The sequence below is a fragment of the Ambystoma mexicanum genome, chromosome 13 (assembly GCF_040938575.1).
Source record: "Ambystoma mexicanum isolate Mex_15411 chromosome 13, UKY_AmexF1_1, whole genome shotgun sequence".
NCBI lineage: Eukaryota > Metazoa > Chordata > Amphibia > Caudata > Ambystomatidae > Ambystoma > Ambystoma mexicanum.
This window is the reverse complement of record NC_090938.1, coordinates 17,844,023-17,860,357: the sequence shown is the minus strand read 5'-3', so window position 1 is coordinate 17,860,357 and position 16,335 is coordinate 17,844,023. Positions and strand designations below refer to the sequence as shown.

At 54.5% G+C, this 16,335-nt stretch overlaps 1 protein-coding gene across 2 annotated transcripts in view; it reads right to left on the bottom strand.

The window, feature by feature from the left end:
- The window catches only part of FOXP4 (forkhead box P4), a 332,784-nt gene that overhangs the window by 106,806 nt on the left and 209,643 nt on the right, over positions 1-16,335 (bottom strand). For both annotated transcript variants that reach the window (XM_069633027.1, XM_069633028.1), the window contains exon 3: positions 12,045-12,134. In XM_069633027.1, coding sequence (XP_069489128.1) covers positions 12,045-12,134 — 90 coding nt within the window. The remainder of the gene's footprint in view (positions 1-12,044; positions 12,135-16,335) is intronic.

The following is a 16,335-nucleotide window of genomic DNA, read 5'->3' as shown; positions in this document are numbered from 1 at the left end:
CCCTGGGCCCTGCATACCATAGCCAAGACAAGGCCCTGCATACCATAGCCAGGACAAGACGCCGGGCCCTGAATACCATAGCCAGGACAAGGCCCTGCATACCATAGCGCTGGGTCCCACATACCATAGCCGAAACAAGGCGCTGGGCCCAGCATACCACAGCCAGGACAAGACCCCGGGCCCTGCATACCATAGCCAGGACAAGGTGCTGGGCCCCGCATACCAAGCCAAAACAAGGCCCTGCATACCATAGACAAAACAGGCCCTGCATACCATAGCTAGGACAAGGCGCTGGCCCCGCATACCAGGGCCAAAACAAGGCCCTGGGCCCTGCATACCATAGCCAAATCAAGGCCCTGCATACCACAGCCAGAACAAGGCACTGGGCCCCGCATACCAGAGCCAAAACAAGGCCCTGGGCCCTGCATACCAGAGCCAAAACAAGGCCTGGGCCCTGCATACCATAGCCAAAACAAGGCCCTGCATACCATAGTCGAAACAAGGCGCTGGGCCCCGCATACCATAGCCATGACAAGTACTGGGCCCTGCATACCATAGCCTAAACAAGGTGCTGGGCCCCGCATACCAGAGCTGAAACAAGGCACTGGGCTCTGCATACCATAGCCAGGACAAGTCTCTGGGCCCTGCATACCATAGCCAGGACAGGGCTCTGGGCCCTGCATACCATAGCGGAAACAAGGCGCTGGGCCCTGCATACCACAGCCAGGACAAGGCTCTGGGCCCCACATACCAGAGCCAAAACAAGGTGCTGGGCCCCCACATATCATAGCCAAAACAAGGTGCTGGGCCCCGCATACCACAGCCAGGACAAGACGCTGGGCCGCGCATACCAGAGCCAAAACAAGGCCCTGGGCCCTGCATACCATGTCCAGGACAAGGCGCGGGGCCCTGCATACCATAGCCACGACAAGGCACTCGGCCCTGCATACCATAGCCAGGACAAGGCGTTGGGCCCCGCCTACCGAGCCGAAACAAGGCACTGGGCCCTGCATCCCATAGCCGAAACAAGGCAATGGGTCCCCGCATACGAGAGCCAAAACAAGGCGCTGGGCTCTGCATAGCCAGGACAAGGCTCTGGGCCCCTCATACAATAGCCAGCACAAGGCTCTGGGCCCCGCATACCATAGCTGAAACAAGGCACTGGGCCCCCGCTTACGAGAGCCAAAACAAGGTGCTGGGCCCTGCACCAGAGCCAGGACAAGGCGCTGGTCCCCCATACAAGAGCCAAAAAAGGCGCGGGCCCCGCATACCATACACGAAAGAAGGCGCTGGGCCCTGCATACCATAGCCAAACAGGGCGCTGGGCCCTGCATACCATAGCTAGGACAAGGCGCTGGGCCCCGCATACCAGAGCCAAAACAAGGCCCTGGGCCCCACATACCATAGCAATGACAAGGCACTGCGCCCCTCATACCTTAGCCAGGACAAGGCTCTGGGTCCCCCATACCAGAGCTTAAACAAGGCACTGGGCCCCGCATACCATAGCCGAAACAAGGTGATGGGCCCTGCATACCATAGCCAGGACAAGGCTCTGGGCCCCGCATACCATAGCCAGGACCAGGCTCTGGGTCCCGCATACCAGAGCCGAAACAAGGTGCTGGGCCCTGCATACCATAGTCGAAACAAGGCACGGGCCCTGCATAACATAGCCAGGACCAGGCTCTGGGTCCCGCATACCAGAGCTGAAACAAGGCGCTGGCCCCCGCATACCATAGCCGAAACAAGGCGCTGGGCCCCACATACCATAGCCACGACAAGGCGCTGGGCCCTGCATACCATATCCACGACAAAGCGCTGTGCCCCACATACCATAGCCACGACAAGGCGCTGGGCCCCACATAACATAGCCGAAACAAGGCACTGGGCCCTGCATACCAAAGTCGAAACAAGGCGATGGGCCCTGCATACCACAGCCAGGACAAGGCACTGGGCCCCACATATCATAGCCAGGACAAGGCTCTGGACCCGCATACAATAGCCGAAATAAGGCACTGGACCCGCATACCATAGCCAAAACAAGGCACTGGCTCCCGCATACCAGAGCCAGAACAAGGCGCTGGGCCCCGCATACCAGAGCCGAAATAAGGTGCTGGGCCCTGCATACCATAGCCGAAACAAGGCGCTGGGCCCCGCATATTATAGCCAGGACAAGAAACTGGGCCCCGCATACCATAGCCACGACAAGGCGTTGGGTCCCGCATATCAGAGCCAGAACAAGGCGCTGGGCCCCACATACCAGAGCCGAAATAAGGTGCTGGGCCCTGCATACCATAGCCGAAACAAGGCGCTGGGCCCCGCATATTATAGCCAGGACAAGAAACTGGGCCCCGCATACCATAGCCACGACAAGGCGTTGGGTCCCGCATATCAGAGCCAGAACAAGGCGCTGGGCCCCACATACAAGAGCCGAAATAAGGTGCTGGGCCCTGCATACCAGAGCTGAAACAAGGCACTGAGCCCCGCATACCATGGCCGAAACAAGGCACTGGGCCCTGCATACCATAGCCAGGACAAGGCTCTGGGCCCCACATATCAGAGCCGAAACATGGCACTGGGCCCCACATACCATAGCCAAAACAAGGTGCTGGGCCCTGCATACCATAGCCGAAACAAGGTGCTGGGCCTAGCATATCACAGCCAGGACAAGGCGCTGAGCCCCGCATACCACAGCCAGAATAAGGCTCTGGGCCCTGCATACCATAGGCAGAACAAGGCTATTGGGCCTGCATACTGTAGCCAAAACAAGGCTCGGGCCCTGCATACCATAGCCAGAACAAGGTCTCTCGGCCCTGCATACCACAGCCAGAACAAGGCTCTTGGTCCTGCATACCACAGCCAGTGCAAGGCTCTGGGTCCTGCATACCACAGCCAGAGCAAGGTGCTAGGCCCTGCATAGCATAGCCAGAACAAGGCTCTTGGCCCTGCATACCATAGCCAAAACAAGGCTCGGGGTCCCACATACCATAGCAAGAACAAGGCTCTCGGCCCTGCATACCAGAGGGGCCTGCATACCACAGCCAGAGCAAGGCTCCGAGCCCTGCTTATCATAGCCAGAACAAGGCTCTGGGTCCTGCATACCACAGCCAGAACAAGGCTCGGGCCCTAATACCATAGCCAGAACAAGGATCTAGGCCCTGCATACTACAGCCAGAACAAGGCTCTTGGCCCTGCATACCACAGCCAGAACAAGGCTCGGGCCCTGCATACCACAGCCAGAACAAGGCTCGGGCCCTGCACACCACAGCCAGAACAAGGCTCTTGGCCCTGCATACCACAGGGTCCTGCAAACCACAGCCAGAGCAAGGCTCTGGGCCCTGCATACCATAGCCAGAACAAGGCTCTCTGCCCTGCACACCACAGCCAGAACAAGCCTCTGGGTCCTGCATACCATAGCCAGAACAAGGCTCTTGGCCCTGCATACCACAGCCAGAACAAGGCTCGGGCCCTGCATACCACAGCCAGAACAAGGCTCGGGCCCTGCACACCACAGCCAGAACAAGGCTCTCGGACCTGCATACCACAGGGTCCTGCAAACCACAGCCAGATCAAGGCTCTGGGCCCTGCATACCATAGCCAGAACAAGGCTCTCTGCCCTGCATACCACAGCCAGAACAAGCCTCTGGGTCCTGCATACCATATCCAAAACAAGGCTCGGGGCCCCACATATCATAGCCAGAACAAGGCTCTCGGCCCTGCATACCACAGGGTACTGCATACCACAGCCAGAGCAAGGCTCTGGGCCCTGCATATCATAGCCAGAACAAGGCTCTGGGTCCTGCATACCACAGCCAGAACAAGGCTCGGGCCCTGCATACCATAGCCAGAACAAGGCTCTGGGCCCCACATATCATAGCCAGAACAAGGCTCTCGGCCCTGCATACCACAGGGTCCTGCATACCACAGCCAGAGCAAGGCTCTGGGCCCTGCATATCATAGCCAGAACAAGGCTCTGGGTCCTGCATACCACAGCCAGAACAAGGCTCTTGGCCCTGCATACCATAGCCAGAACAAGGCTCTGGGCCCTGCATATCATAGCCAGAAAAAGGCTCTGGGTCCTGCATACCACAGCCAGAACAAGGCTCTTGGCCCTGCATACCACAGCCAGAACAAGGCTCTGGGTCCTGCATACCACAGCCAGAACATGGCTCTTGGCCCTGCATACCATAGCCAAAACAAGGCTCGGGGTCCCACATACCATAGCAAGAACAAGGCTCTCGGCCCTGCATACCAGAGGGGCCTGCATACCACAGCCAGAGCAAGGCTCCGAGCCCTGCTTATCATAGCCAGAACAAGGCTCTGGGTCCTGCATACCACAGCCAGAACAAGGCTCGGGCCCTAATACCATAGCCAGAACAAGGATCTAGGCCCTGCATACTACAGCCAGAACAAGGCTCTTGGCCCTGCATACCACAGCCAGAACAAGGCTCGGGCCCTGCATACCACAGCCAGAACAAGGCTCGGGCCCTGCACACCACAGCCAGAACAAGGCTCTTGGCCCTGCATACCACAGGGTCCTGCAAACCACAGCCAGAGCAAGGCTCTGGGCCCTGCATACCATAGCCAGAACAAGGCTCTCTGCCCTGCACACCACAGCCAGAACAAGCCTCTGGGTCCTGCATACCATAGCCAGAACAAGGCTCTTGGCCCTGCATACCACAGCCAGAACAAGGCTCGGGCCCTGCATACCACAGCCAGAACAAGGCTCGGGCCCTGCACACCACAGCCAGAACAAGGCTCTCGGACCTGCATAGCACAGGGTCCTGCAAACCACAGCCAGATCAAGGCTCTGGGCCCTGCATACCATAGCCAGAACAAGGCTCTCTGCCCTGCATACCACAGCCAGAACAAGCCTCTGGGTCCTGCATACCATATCCAAAACAAGGCTCGGGGCCCCACATATCATAGCCAGAACAAGGCTCTCGGCCCTGCATACCACAGGGTACTGCATACCACAGCCAGAGCAAGGCTCTGGGCCCTGCATATCATAGCCAGAAAAAGGCTCTGGGTCCTGCATACCACAGCCAGAACAAGGCTCGGGCCCTGCATACCATAGCCAGAACAAGGCTCTGGGCCCTGCATACCATAGCCAGAACAAGGCTCTGGGTCCTGCATACCACAGCCAGAACAAGGCTCTTGGCCCTGCATACCACAGCCAGAACAAGGCTCGGGCCCTGCATACCACAGCCAGAACAAGGTTCAGGCCCTGCATACCATACCCAGAACAAGGCTCTGGGTCCTGCATACCACAGCCAGAACATGGCTCTTGGCCCTGCATACCATAGCCAGAACAAGGCTCGGGCCCTGCATACCACAGCCAGAACAAGGCTCTTCGCCCTGCATAGCATAGCCAGAACAAGGCTCTTCGCCCTGCATACCATAGCCAGAACAAGGCTTGGGCCCTGCATACCACAGCCAGAACAAGGCTCGAGCCCTGCATACCACAGCCAGAACAAGGCTCGGGCCCTGCATACCACAGCCAGAACAAGGCTCGGGCCCTGCACACCACAGCCAGAACAAGGCTCTCGGACCTGCATACCACAGGGTCCTGCAAACCACAGCCAGATCAAGGCTCTGGACCCTGCATACCATAGCCAGAACAAGGCTCTCTGCCCTGCATACCACAGCCAGAACAAGCCTCTGGGTCCTGCATACCATAACCAGAACAAGGCTCTTGGCCCTGCATACCATATCCAAAACAAGGCTCGGGGCCCCACATATCATAGCCAGAACAAGGCTCTCGGCCCTGCATACCACAGGGTCCTGCATACCACAGCCAGAGCAAGGCTCTGGGTCCTGCATACCACAGCCAGAACAAGGCTCGGGCCCTGCATACCATAGCCAGAACAAGGCTCTGGGCCCTGCATACCATAGCCAGAACAAGGCTCTGGGTCCTGCATACCACAGCCAGAACAAGGCTCTTGGCCCTGCATACCACAGCCAGAACAAGGCTCGGGCCCTGCATACCACAGCCAGAACAAGGTTCGGGCCCTGCATACCATACCCAGAACAAGGCTCTGGGTCCTGCATACCACAGCCAGAACATGGCTCTTGGCCCTGCATACCATAGCCAGAACAAGGCTCGGGCCCTGCATACCACAGCCAAAACAAGGCTCTTCGCCCTGCATACCATAGCCAGAACAAGGCTCTTCGCCCTGCATACCATAGCCAGAACAAGGCTTGGGCCCTGCATACCACAGCCAGAACAAGGCTCGGGCCCTGCATACCACAGCCAGAACAAGGCTCTGGGCCCTGCATACAATAGCTAAATCAAGGCTCCCAGGCCGCATAACATCCAGACCAAGACTCCCAGCCTGCATAACATGGCCAGCACAAGGCTCTGGGCCCTGCATTCCATAGCCAGAATCAGGCTCCCAGCCCACAGAATATAGCCAGAACAAGGCTCTGGGCCGTGCATAAAATCCAGAACAATACTCCCAGCCCGCATAACATGGCCAGAACAAGGCTCTGGGCCCTGCATACCATCGCCAGAATAAAACTCCCAGCCCGCAGAACGTGGCCAGAACAAGGCTCTGGGCCCTGCATCCTATCGCCAGAATAAGACTCCCAGCCCGCAGAACGTGGCCAGAACAAGGCTCTGGGCCCTGCATCCTATCGCCAGAATAAGGCTCCGAGCCCGCAGAACATGACCAGAACAAGGCTCTGTGCCCTGCATCCTATCGCCAGAATAAAACTCCCAGCCCGCAGAACGTGGCCAGAACAAGGCTCTGGGCCCTGCATCCTATCGCCAGAATAAGGCTCCCAGCCCGCAGAACATGACCAGAACAAGGCTCTGTGCCCTGCATACCATAGCCAGAACCAGGCTCCCAGCCCGCATAACAAGGGCAGAACCAGGCTCCCAGCACCCAGAACATGGCCTCTGGGCCCCGCATACCATAGCCAGAACCAGGCTCCCAGCCCCTAGAACATGGCCGGAACAAGCCTCTGGGCCCCGCATACCATAGCCAGAACCAGGCTCCCAGCCCGCATAACAAGGGCAGAACCAGGCTCCCAGCACCCAGAACATGGCCTCTGGGCCCCGCATACCATAGCCAGAACCAGGCTCCCAGCCCGCAGGACATGGCCAGAACAAGGCTCTGGGACCTGCATATTATCCCCAGAATAAGACTCCCAGCCCGCAGAACATAGCCAGAACCAGGCTCCCAGCCTGCAGAACATCGCCAGAATAAGGCTCCCAGCCCGCATAACATGGCCAGAACAAGGCTCTGTGCCCTGCATCCTATCGCCATAATAAGACTCCCAGCCCACAGAACATGACCAGAACAAGGCTTTGGGCCCTGCATTCCATAGCCAGAACCAGGCTCCCAGCCCCCAGAACATGGCCGGAAAAAGCCTCTGGGCCCCACATACCATAGCCATAACCAGGCTCCCAGCCCGCAGAACATGGCCAGAACAAGGCTCTGGGCCCTGCATTCAATAGCCAGAACCAGGCTCCCAGCCCCTAGAACATGGCCGGAACAAGCCTCTGGGCGCCGCATACCATAGCCAGAACCGGGCTCCCAGCCCGCATAACATGGCCAGAACCAGCCTCCCAGCCCCCAGAAAATGGCCGGAACAATCCCCTGGGCCCTGCATACTATCGCCAGAATAAGGCTCCCAGCCTGCAGAACGTGGCCAGAACAAGGCTCTGGGCCCTGCATCCTATCGCCAGAATAAGGCTCCCAGCCTGCAGAACGTGGCCAGAACAAGGCTCTGGGCCCTGCATCCTATCGCCAGAATATGGCTCCCAGCCCGCAGAACATAGCCAGAACCAGGCTCCCAGCCCACAGAACGTGGCCAGAACAAGGCTCTGGGCCCTGCATCCTATCGCCAGAACCAGGCTCCCAGCCCTCATAACATGGCCATAACAAGGCTCTGGGCCCTGCATACTATCGCCAGAATAAGCCTCCCAGCCCGCAGAACATGGCCATAACAAGGCTCTGGGCCCTGCATACTATCGCCAGAATAAGCCTCCCAGCCCGCAGAACATGGCCAGAACAAGGCTCTGGGCCCTGCATACTATCGCCAGAATAAGGCGTCCAGCCTGCATAGCATAGCCAGAACAAGACTCTGGGCCCGCATACCATAGCCAGAACCAGGCTCTTGGCCATGCACACCATAGCCAGAACCAGGCTCTGGGCCCCGCACACCATAGCCAGAACAAGGCACACAGCCTGCATAACATAGCCAAAACGAAACTCTTAGTCCTGCATACCATAGTCAGATCAGGCTCTGAGGCCCTGCACACCGTAGCCAGAATAAGGCTCACCATAGCCAGAACAAGGCATTGTGGCCCTGCATACGATAGCCAGAACAAGGCTTCTGTGCCCTGCATAATAGAACCAGAACAAAGAGAAAGGATAGTTAGAAAAACCAGGAGAGTGAAGGCCAGCACAAGGCGGGCAGAAGAGAAAGGATAGTCAGAAAAACCAGGAGGAGAGACAAGACCAGCACAAGGCGGGCAGAAGAGAAAGGATAGTGAGAAAAAACAGGAGAGACAAGAAACCCACCGACACCCTGGCATTGCTGCCCGGCCTACTTCCTACCCTGGGGAGATCTCCTGCATGGCTAGGGTACTCGGCAGTGCGGGGGGGGGCATTGAAGTCTCAGATAAGGGCATTGCCAGGTGGCGCTGCTGTTGATGAGAGCTGTGGCAGTGGTGGCGGGTGTGTTGGAGGGGTGGTTGTTTGGGGTGCTGTGGGAGCACCCAGAGCACATTGCAAGTTCAAGCGTAAAATGTGTGATGCGCGGCGGCGAGGCGAGGTGGCGGGACTTCCCCGGAACGGAGCGACTATTGATCCATCATCATTACCCGTTTCACTCAACTTCCAAATCAACAAAATACACTTTTCCAGTCGAGCGGCCGCCGAGCCGCACACAAAGGAAAGCAATCTCCGGCCATCACGCGGTGGCGCGGCGGCGGCGGTGGCGGTGGGTGCCCACCGGCCCGTCCTCAGCGCGGCCCATTGTGGACACATTGTGGCAAATGCCCACAGAGGGCACCTGAGGGACTAGGGATGGAGAGAGCCGGAGAACACGAGGACCAGACACACAACACAACAAACACACATCATGCACACACTAAGAGTTGCATAGAGGCACGGGGGCACAGACTAACAAACACACACACATCCATCTAGGATGCACAGAAACCGACACAAACTAACAGACACAAAGCAAAACACACACAAACATACACAAAGAAACACTAGAGGAAAACTAACACATACACACACTAAGAGCTGCATAGAGGCACGAGCCCCCCGGGCCCCCACACACACAGACTAACACACACACACACACACATCCATCTAGGAAGCAGAGAAATGGACACAAACTAACAGAGAGCCGCTGACACACACACACACACACACACACAAAGAAACACTAGAGGAAAACTAACACATACACACACTAAGAGCTGCATAGAGGCACGAGCCCCCCCCCACCCCACACACACAGACTAACACACACACACACACAGACACACACACACACATCCATCTAGGATGCACAGAAACCGACACAAACTAACAGAGACACACACAAACACTAGAGGAAAACTAACACAGACACACTAGCAAATACAGTGTTGCACCCAAACGAACACAAACAGAGAAAACACACAGGTACACTCAAAAGAGCAACACACAATAAGAGGCCCCAGGGCACACACAAGACAAAACTAACAAACACGCAGACCCAGGGGCACAGAAACTGACAGGCACATGCACACACACCTGCACTCAGGAGGGCGACACACACACAGAACATGGAAGAAACATATTCACCGAGTCAGAGTAACACCCAAAGTGAAACACACACACTCGTGCACGCACACACACACACTTTTCCGGGGTCGGGGGAACTCAAACTAAGAGGCACAAGAGAACACACACAGACAAAAACTAAGCCACACAGGCACAGACCCAAAATGGTACACAAACGGACACACACAATGAGAAAGGCAACACACACTAAACCACAGTGATGCGCGCACACAGACAGCAAGTAACAGACACAAACACATACAAACTCTCTCTCTCTCTCTCTCTCTCTCTCAGAGTCTGGGTTTCCTCTGCTTTGTTCTTTCACAATATTTTCCATGTGATGAGCGCATTTCCTTCCTGCAGTCAGTGTTGGGAAAGTTGCCTGGAGGACACCCAACTGCTGAGTGCGATCCTCTGAACTCCAGAGGGCCTCGCCAGAGGGCAGCCCAGCATCACACCCCCACCCGCACCCGGTGGCCAGAGCCCTCGGCCCAACACCAAACAAGGGAGCCAACCCTAGGCCTCACAGGGCGACACCACCGGACGCACTGCCAACCAATGTCCCCGGGGCACCAGTCCAGCCCACACCCACCCACGCCCAAGCTCAGAATAACTGCAGGGTGTCCCCAGGCTGTGAGACGCCTTCAAGCACCCCGTGCTTTCTGCTGGGCCTACCACAACGTGTTCAGATAGAAAACGTGAAACAACAAATCCCACAATTCAGCAGGCACCGCGCCACATACGTCACAGGGCCACTTGCAAGTTATGCCTCTCCCCGCCCCCCACATCCGCCCCCCGCTCAGCATCCATCCAGCACCTCCATCTTAAATGCAGAATTGGGGCTTACAAAATGAATCCCCAAATCTCAATTCTAGTGTCCCAAGTAACCATCTTCCTCTGGACCGCGCGCCAGTCACACTGGCACCACCTATTCATGTGCCCACCCGCAGCCCTTCCTCCACGGTACCCATGCAACTGGAATGCACCGCCTTTGCTGCCACAGGTTCTAGCATCTCTAATCCCCCAAGTCTTATCATCTCCAATTCAATGGCACTGCCTTAATGCACCGAAGAGGAGAAGAAAGGCTGCACAGGCCTGGCAGGCTTCCAAGTGGCTTTGCCAGTTGCGCACAGATGCCAGCAGCAGGTGCCTGGGAACCATCTGACTGAGTGGATGGCAGAGGCCAGCCCCGGAGGTTCGACCTCGGATCAAGCCCTGTTCTCTCGACTGACCTGGACTACGATTCCCGAGGGCGTTCAGCCTACCAGCGCTTTGAGGTCATAACAATGATACATAGAGCGCTATAGAAATGCCAAATAACAAAACATAACATCAAGCAGTGATAAAGCGTCACTTCTTTGCAGGGCAGAATGTAGGGGTGCAGGATTAGGTATAGCCATTAAAACACCCCTTTAAACAGATGAGCAATAGAAATGGATTGGGGCAGGGAAGGGAGGGGGTGGGGGGGCGCAAAGACAAGAGCTGGATGTTAGCAACCACTGGAACCACCATAAAAAGCCGCTAGTACTAAATAGGGCAGATCATGGGTGCAGAATGCCCCCTTTGTGGAAGCTCACCTATTGCCTGTCCTGTCACCCACCAGGGAAAGGACATACGCAGCTTGTGCCCTCCGTCTCTGATGGCATCTTCCCAGCAATTCTTTCCCACCCTACAGTGATCTCGTCACTGGCAGAGCCTGCCCCGGAACCTCACAATGATGCCAGTCACTGGAATGCAGTGAGATGCCCTCCAACACTGGGTCCCAACCACACCCTCAGACACCTGGTAAGTGGCAGTGGGTGGCAGCTCATACTGCTCAAACCTCGCCTGCCCCAGAGTGATCTGGTCACTGGTGGGGGCGGTCCCACCAGGCCCCTGCGAGTCAATCACTGGTAGGCCCTTATATGAGCTCTAAACTGCCACCTGATGTTTTTTATACTTTTTTTAAGCGCTCACACAACCCTGCTGGGGGCATTGAGGCGCTGTTACAGGAATGTGTCTCTTAGTTGCGTATTTATAACGTGCTTAATACCCAGAGGATTCGAAGAGCGGACCTGGGGGTCGAACCTGTGTTGCTTCGTGCCGTCTTGTTTCCAAGGCGAGCGCGTTGCCGCTGAGCTATCCTCCCGAGACTATGTTGATCTGGAGGTTGGTGAAGCCTGCACTGGCTGTGCCACATCTGCATCTATATGCGCAGTAGAGGCTGCCTGCGGCTTAACCGTAACAGGGTCCCTTCCCTCTGCATTGGGGCCTCACCTGTACCGATGACTGCTTGTTGTCGTTGATACCCGGAGAGCTCAGTCCAGATGCCTGCTGGAGAAGGATCTGCCGTGCCACCTGGAGAGCCTGTGAGAGAGAAGAGAGCGGCAAGTGGTCATTACTACAATCTCATAAAGGACCCATCGCCAGAAGTGTATTTTGGAGAGATGTGTGGGGTGCGTTCTGAACACCCTCTTGTCTGTGTGGATGGTGACACGTGGTTCCATAGATTGACAAGGCTTGCAGGACTCGAACTCTCCTTATTGGAGTAATTACTACTACAAAAGCTAGCTTGCATGCAAGATATTTTTAGAGCATTAAGCAGGAGGCTAAAAATGTAGGTTTTAAATAAAATAATTTAAAAAAATATTCCAATGCTGAACCTCATGGGTTGAACTTCTTTTCTGCAAACAACAATCACAGCAGTACTCAGTATTGATTCTTAGTAGGATGGACTGCAAGAGCCTCTAAGTGATGGTTTTTTAATACTGGTGGGGTTGTAACAGAACAACCTTTATTGTCCATAGAAGGGGTGCGACTGTAGAAGGGGTGGGAAAACGCCTATCATTTCTAGTGTAGGAGCTCAAACTAACAGGGGATTCCCAAAGTCAAAGAGTTTCTGGGTGAAATGAAAGTCAAGTGATGTTTCCTCAGCGCGTTTAACACTTCAAGAGTTTGAGAGAAGTTCCTTAACGTATTCTAGTAAATTCTCGCCTCTTCTCGAGACACCCTTGCCTATAAATCAAAGCCTTCAGAAAGAGGCCAGCTGGAAGTTCCAACCCCTACTGTTTACATGTTCTTAGCTTAGCGGATCCAGTAGATATGCCAAAGTGTGGTCCTAGGCAAAGTCCATCCTTACTCTAAAACAACAACAGATCACAGGTACTCAGAAGAGGGAGAGTAGGGGACTGGAGAATCTGATGTGCTTTAAGGGAGGCGGCGGAAGAGCAAAGGAGGTATTCAAAGGTGCGCAGAAGAGAGGAGAGCTGTATAGCTGCCCATTGGAAAGTCTGAATTGTTCTAGGAGAGGTGCCCCAAAGGAGCGTAGATGGCAGGAGGAGATTAGACAGCTGGGGTGAGAACAGAGAGACAAGAGATGGACAAGGAAAGGACACGGAATATAGGGCAGTGAAGCAGAGTGAGTAGAGGAAGGATTGAATGAGGTGAGTGGAGAAACTTCTGGAAACTGAAAAAAGGGGCGTTAGAAAGAAGTGATGGGGAAATCTTGACAACCTTCATAAAGAAAGGAGTGAAGTGGTGGAAACGAAAACTAGTGAAGGAGACGGAGAGGTGCTAGTACACAGCGTGTAGAGGAGAGAAGTGGTGGAAATGTAGACTAGTGAAGGACACGGGGAGGTGCTAGTACACAGCGTGTAGAGGAGTGACGTGGTGGAAACGAAGACTAGTGATGGAGACGGGGAGGTGCAAGTACACAGCGTGTAGAGGAGTGAAGTGGTGGAAATGAAGACTAGTGAATGACACAGGAACAAGGTAGTACAGAGCATGTAGAGGAGCGAAGTGGTGGAAACGAAGACTAGTGAAGGACAAGGGAGCTGCTAGTACACAGCGTGTAGAGGAGTGAAGTGGTGGAAATGAAGACTAGTGAATGACACAGGAACAAGGTAGTACAGAGCATGTAGAGGAGTGAAGTGTTGGAAACGAACACTAGTGAAGGACAAGGGAGCTGCTAGTACAGAGCGTGTAGAGGAGTGAAGTGGTGGAAACGAAGACTAGTGAAGGAAACGGGGATGTGCAAGTACAGAGCGTGTAGAGGAGTGACGTGGTGGAAACGGAGACAGGGAGGTGCTAGTACACAGCGTGTAGAGGAGTGAAGTGGTGGAAATGAAGACTAGTGAAGTACACAGGAACAAGTTAGTACAGAGCATGTAGAGGAGTGAAGTGGTGGAAACGAAGACTAGTGAAGGACAAGGGAGCTGCTAGTACAGAGCGTGTAGAGGAGTGAAGTGGTGGAAACGAAGACTAGTGAAGGAAACGGGGATGTGCAAGTACAGAGCGTGTAGAGGAGTGACGTGGTGGAAACGAAGACTAGTGACGGAGACTGGGAGGTGCTAGTACACAGCATGTAGAGGAGTGAAGTGGTGGAAATGAAGACTAGTGAAGTACACAGGAACAAGGTAGTACAGAGCATGTAGAGGAGTGATGTGGTGGAAAAGAAGACTAGTGAAGGACATGGGGAGGTGCTAGTACAGAGCGTTAGAGGAGTGAAGTGGTGGAATCGAAGACTAGTGAAGGATACAGGAACGTGGTAATACAGAGCGTGTAGAGGAGTGAAGTGGTGGAAACGAAGACTAGTGAAGGACACAGGGAGCTGCTAGTACACAGCGTGTAGAGGAGAGAAGTGGTGGTTACAAAGATTAGTGAAGGACACAGGGAGCTGCTAGTACAGAGCGTGTAGAAGAGTGATGTGGTGGAAATGTAGACTAGTGAAGGACACGGGGAGGTGCTAGTACACAGCGTGTAGAGGAGTGACGTGGTGGAAACGAAGACTAGTGATGGAGACGGGGAGGTGCTAGTACACAGCGTGTAGAGGAGTGAAGTGGTGGAAATGAAGACTAGTGAATGACACAGGAACAAGGTAGTACAGAGCATGTAGAGGAGTGAAGTGGTGGAAACGAAGACTAGTGAAGGACAAGGGAGCTGCTAGTACAGAGCGTGTAGAGGAGTGAAGTGGTGGAAACGAAGACTAGTGAAGGATACAGGAACGTGGTAATTCAGAGCGTGTAGAGGAGTGAAGTGGTGGAAACGAAGACTAGTGAATGACACAGGGAGCTGCTAGTACAGAGCGTGTAGAGGAGTGATGTGGTGGAAATGAAGACTAGTGAAGGACACGGGGAGGTGCTAGTACACAGCGTGTAGAGGAGTGATGTGGTGGAAACGAAGACTAGTGATGGAGACGGGGAGGTGCTAGTACACAGCGTGTAGAGGAGTGAAGTGGTGGAAATGAAGACTAGTGAATGACACAGGAACAAGGTAGTACAGAGCATGTAGAGGAGTGAAGTGGTGGAAACGAAGACTAGTGAAGGACAAGGGAGCTGCTAGTCCAGAGCGTGTAGAGGAGTGAAGTGGTGGAAACGAAGACTAGTGAAAGAAACAGGGATGTGCAAGTACAAAGCGTGTAGAGGAGTGACGTGGTGGAAACGAAGACTAGTGACGGAGACGGGGAGGTGCTAGTACACAGCGTGTAGAGGAGTGAAGTGGTGGAAATGAAGACTAGTGAAGGACACAGGAACAAGGTAGTACAGAGCATGTAGAGGAGAGAAGTGGTTGCCTATAAATCAAAGCCTTCAGAAAGAAGGCCAGCTGAAAGTTCCAACCCCTACTGTTTATATGTTCTTAGCTTTCTGGCTACCCTAAGCGGATCCAGTAGATATGCCAAAGTGTGGTCCTAGGCAAAGTCCATCCTTACTCTAAGACAACAACAGATCACAGGTACTCAGAAGAGGGAGAGTAGGGGACTGGAGAATCTGATGTGCTTTAAGGGAGGCGGCAGAAGAGCAAAGGAGGTATTCAAAGGTGCGCAGAAGAGAGGCGAGCTGTATAGCTGCCCATTGGAAAGTCTGAATTGTTCTAGGAGAGGTGCCCCAAAGGAGCGTAGATGGCAGGAGGAGATTAGACAGCTGGGGTGAGAACATAGAGACAAGAGATGGACAAGGAAAGGACACGGAATATAGGGCAGTGAAGCAGAGTGAGTAGAGGAAGGATTGAATGAGGTGAGTGGAGAAACTTCTGGAAACTGAAAAAAGGGGCGTTAGAAAGAAGTGATGGGGAAATCTTGACAACCTTCATAAAGAAAGGAGTGAAGTGGTGGAAACGAAAACTAGTGAAGGAGACGGAGAGGTGCTAGTACACAGCGTGTAGAGGAGAGAAGTGGTGGAAATGTAGACTAGTGAAGGACACGGGGAGGTGCTAGTACACAGCGTGTAGAGGAGCAACGTGGTGGAAACGAAGACTAGTGATGGAGACGGGGAGGTGCTAGTACACAGCGTGTAGAGGAGTGAAGTGGTGGAAATGAAGACTAGTGAATGACACAGGAACAAGGTAGTACAGAGCATGTAGAGGAGTAAAGTGGTGGAAACGAAGACTAGTGAAGGACAAGGGAGCTGCTAGTACAGAGCGTGTAGAGGAGTGAAGTGGTGGAAACGAAGACTAGTGAAGGAAACGGGGATGTGCAAGTACAGAGCGTGTAGAGGAGTGACGTGGTGGAAACGAAGACTAGTGACGGAGACTGGGAGGTGCTAGTACACAGCGTGTAGAGGAGTGAAGTGGT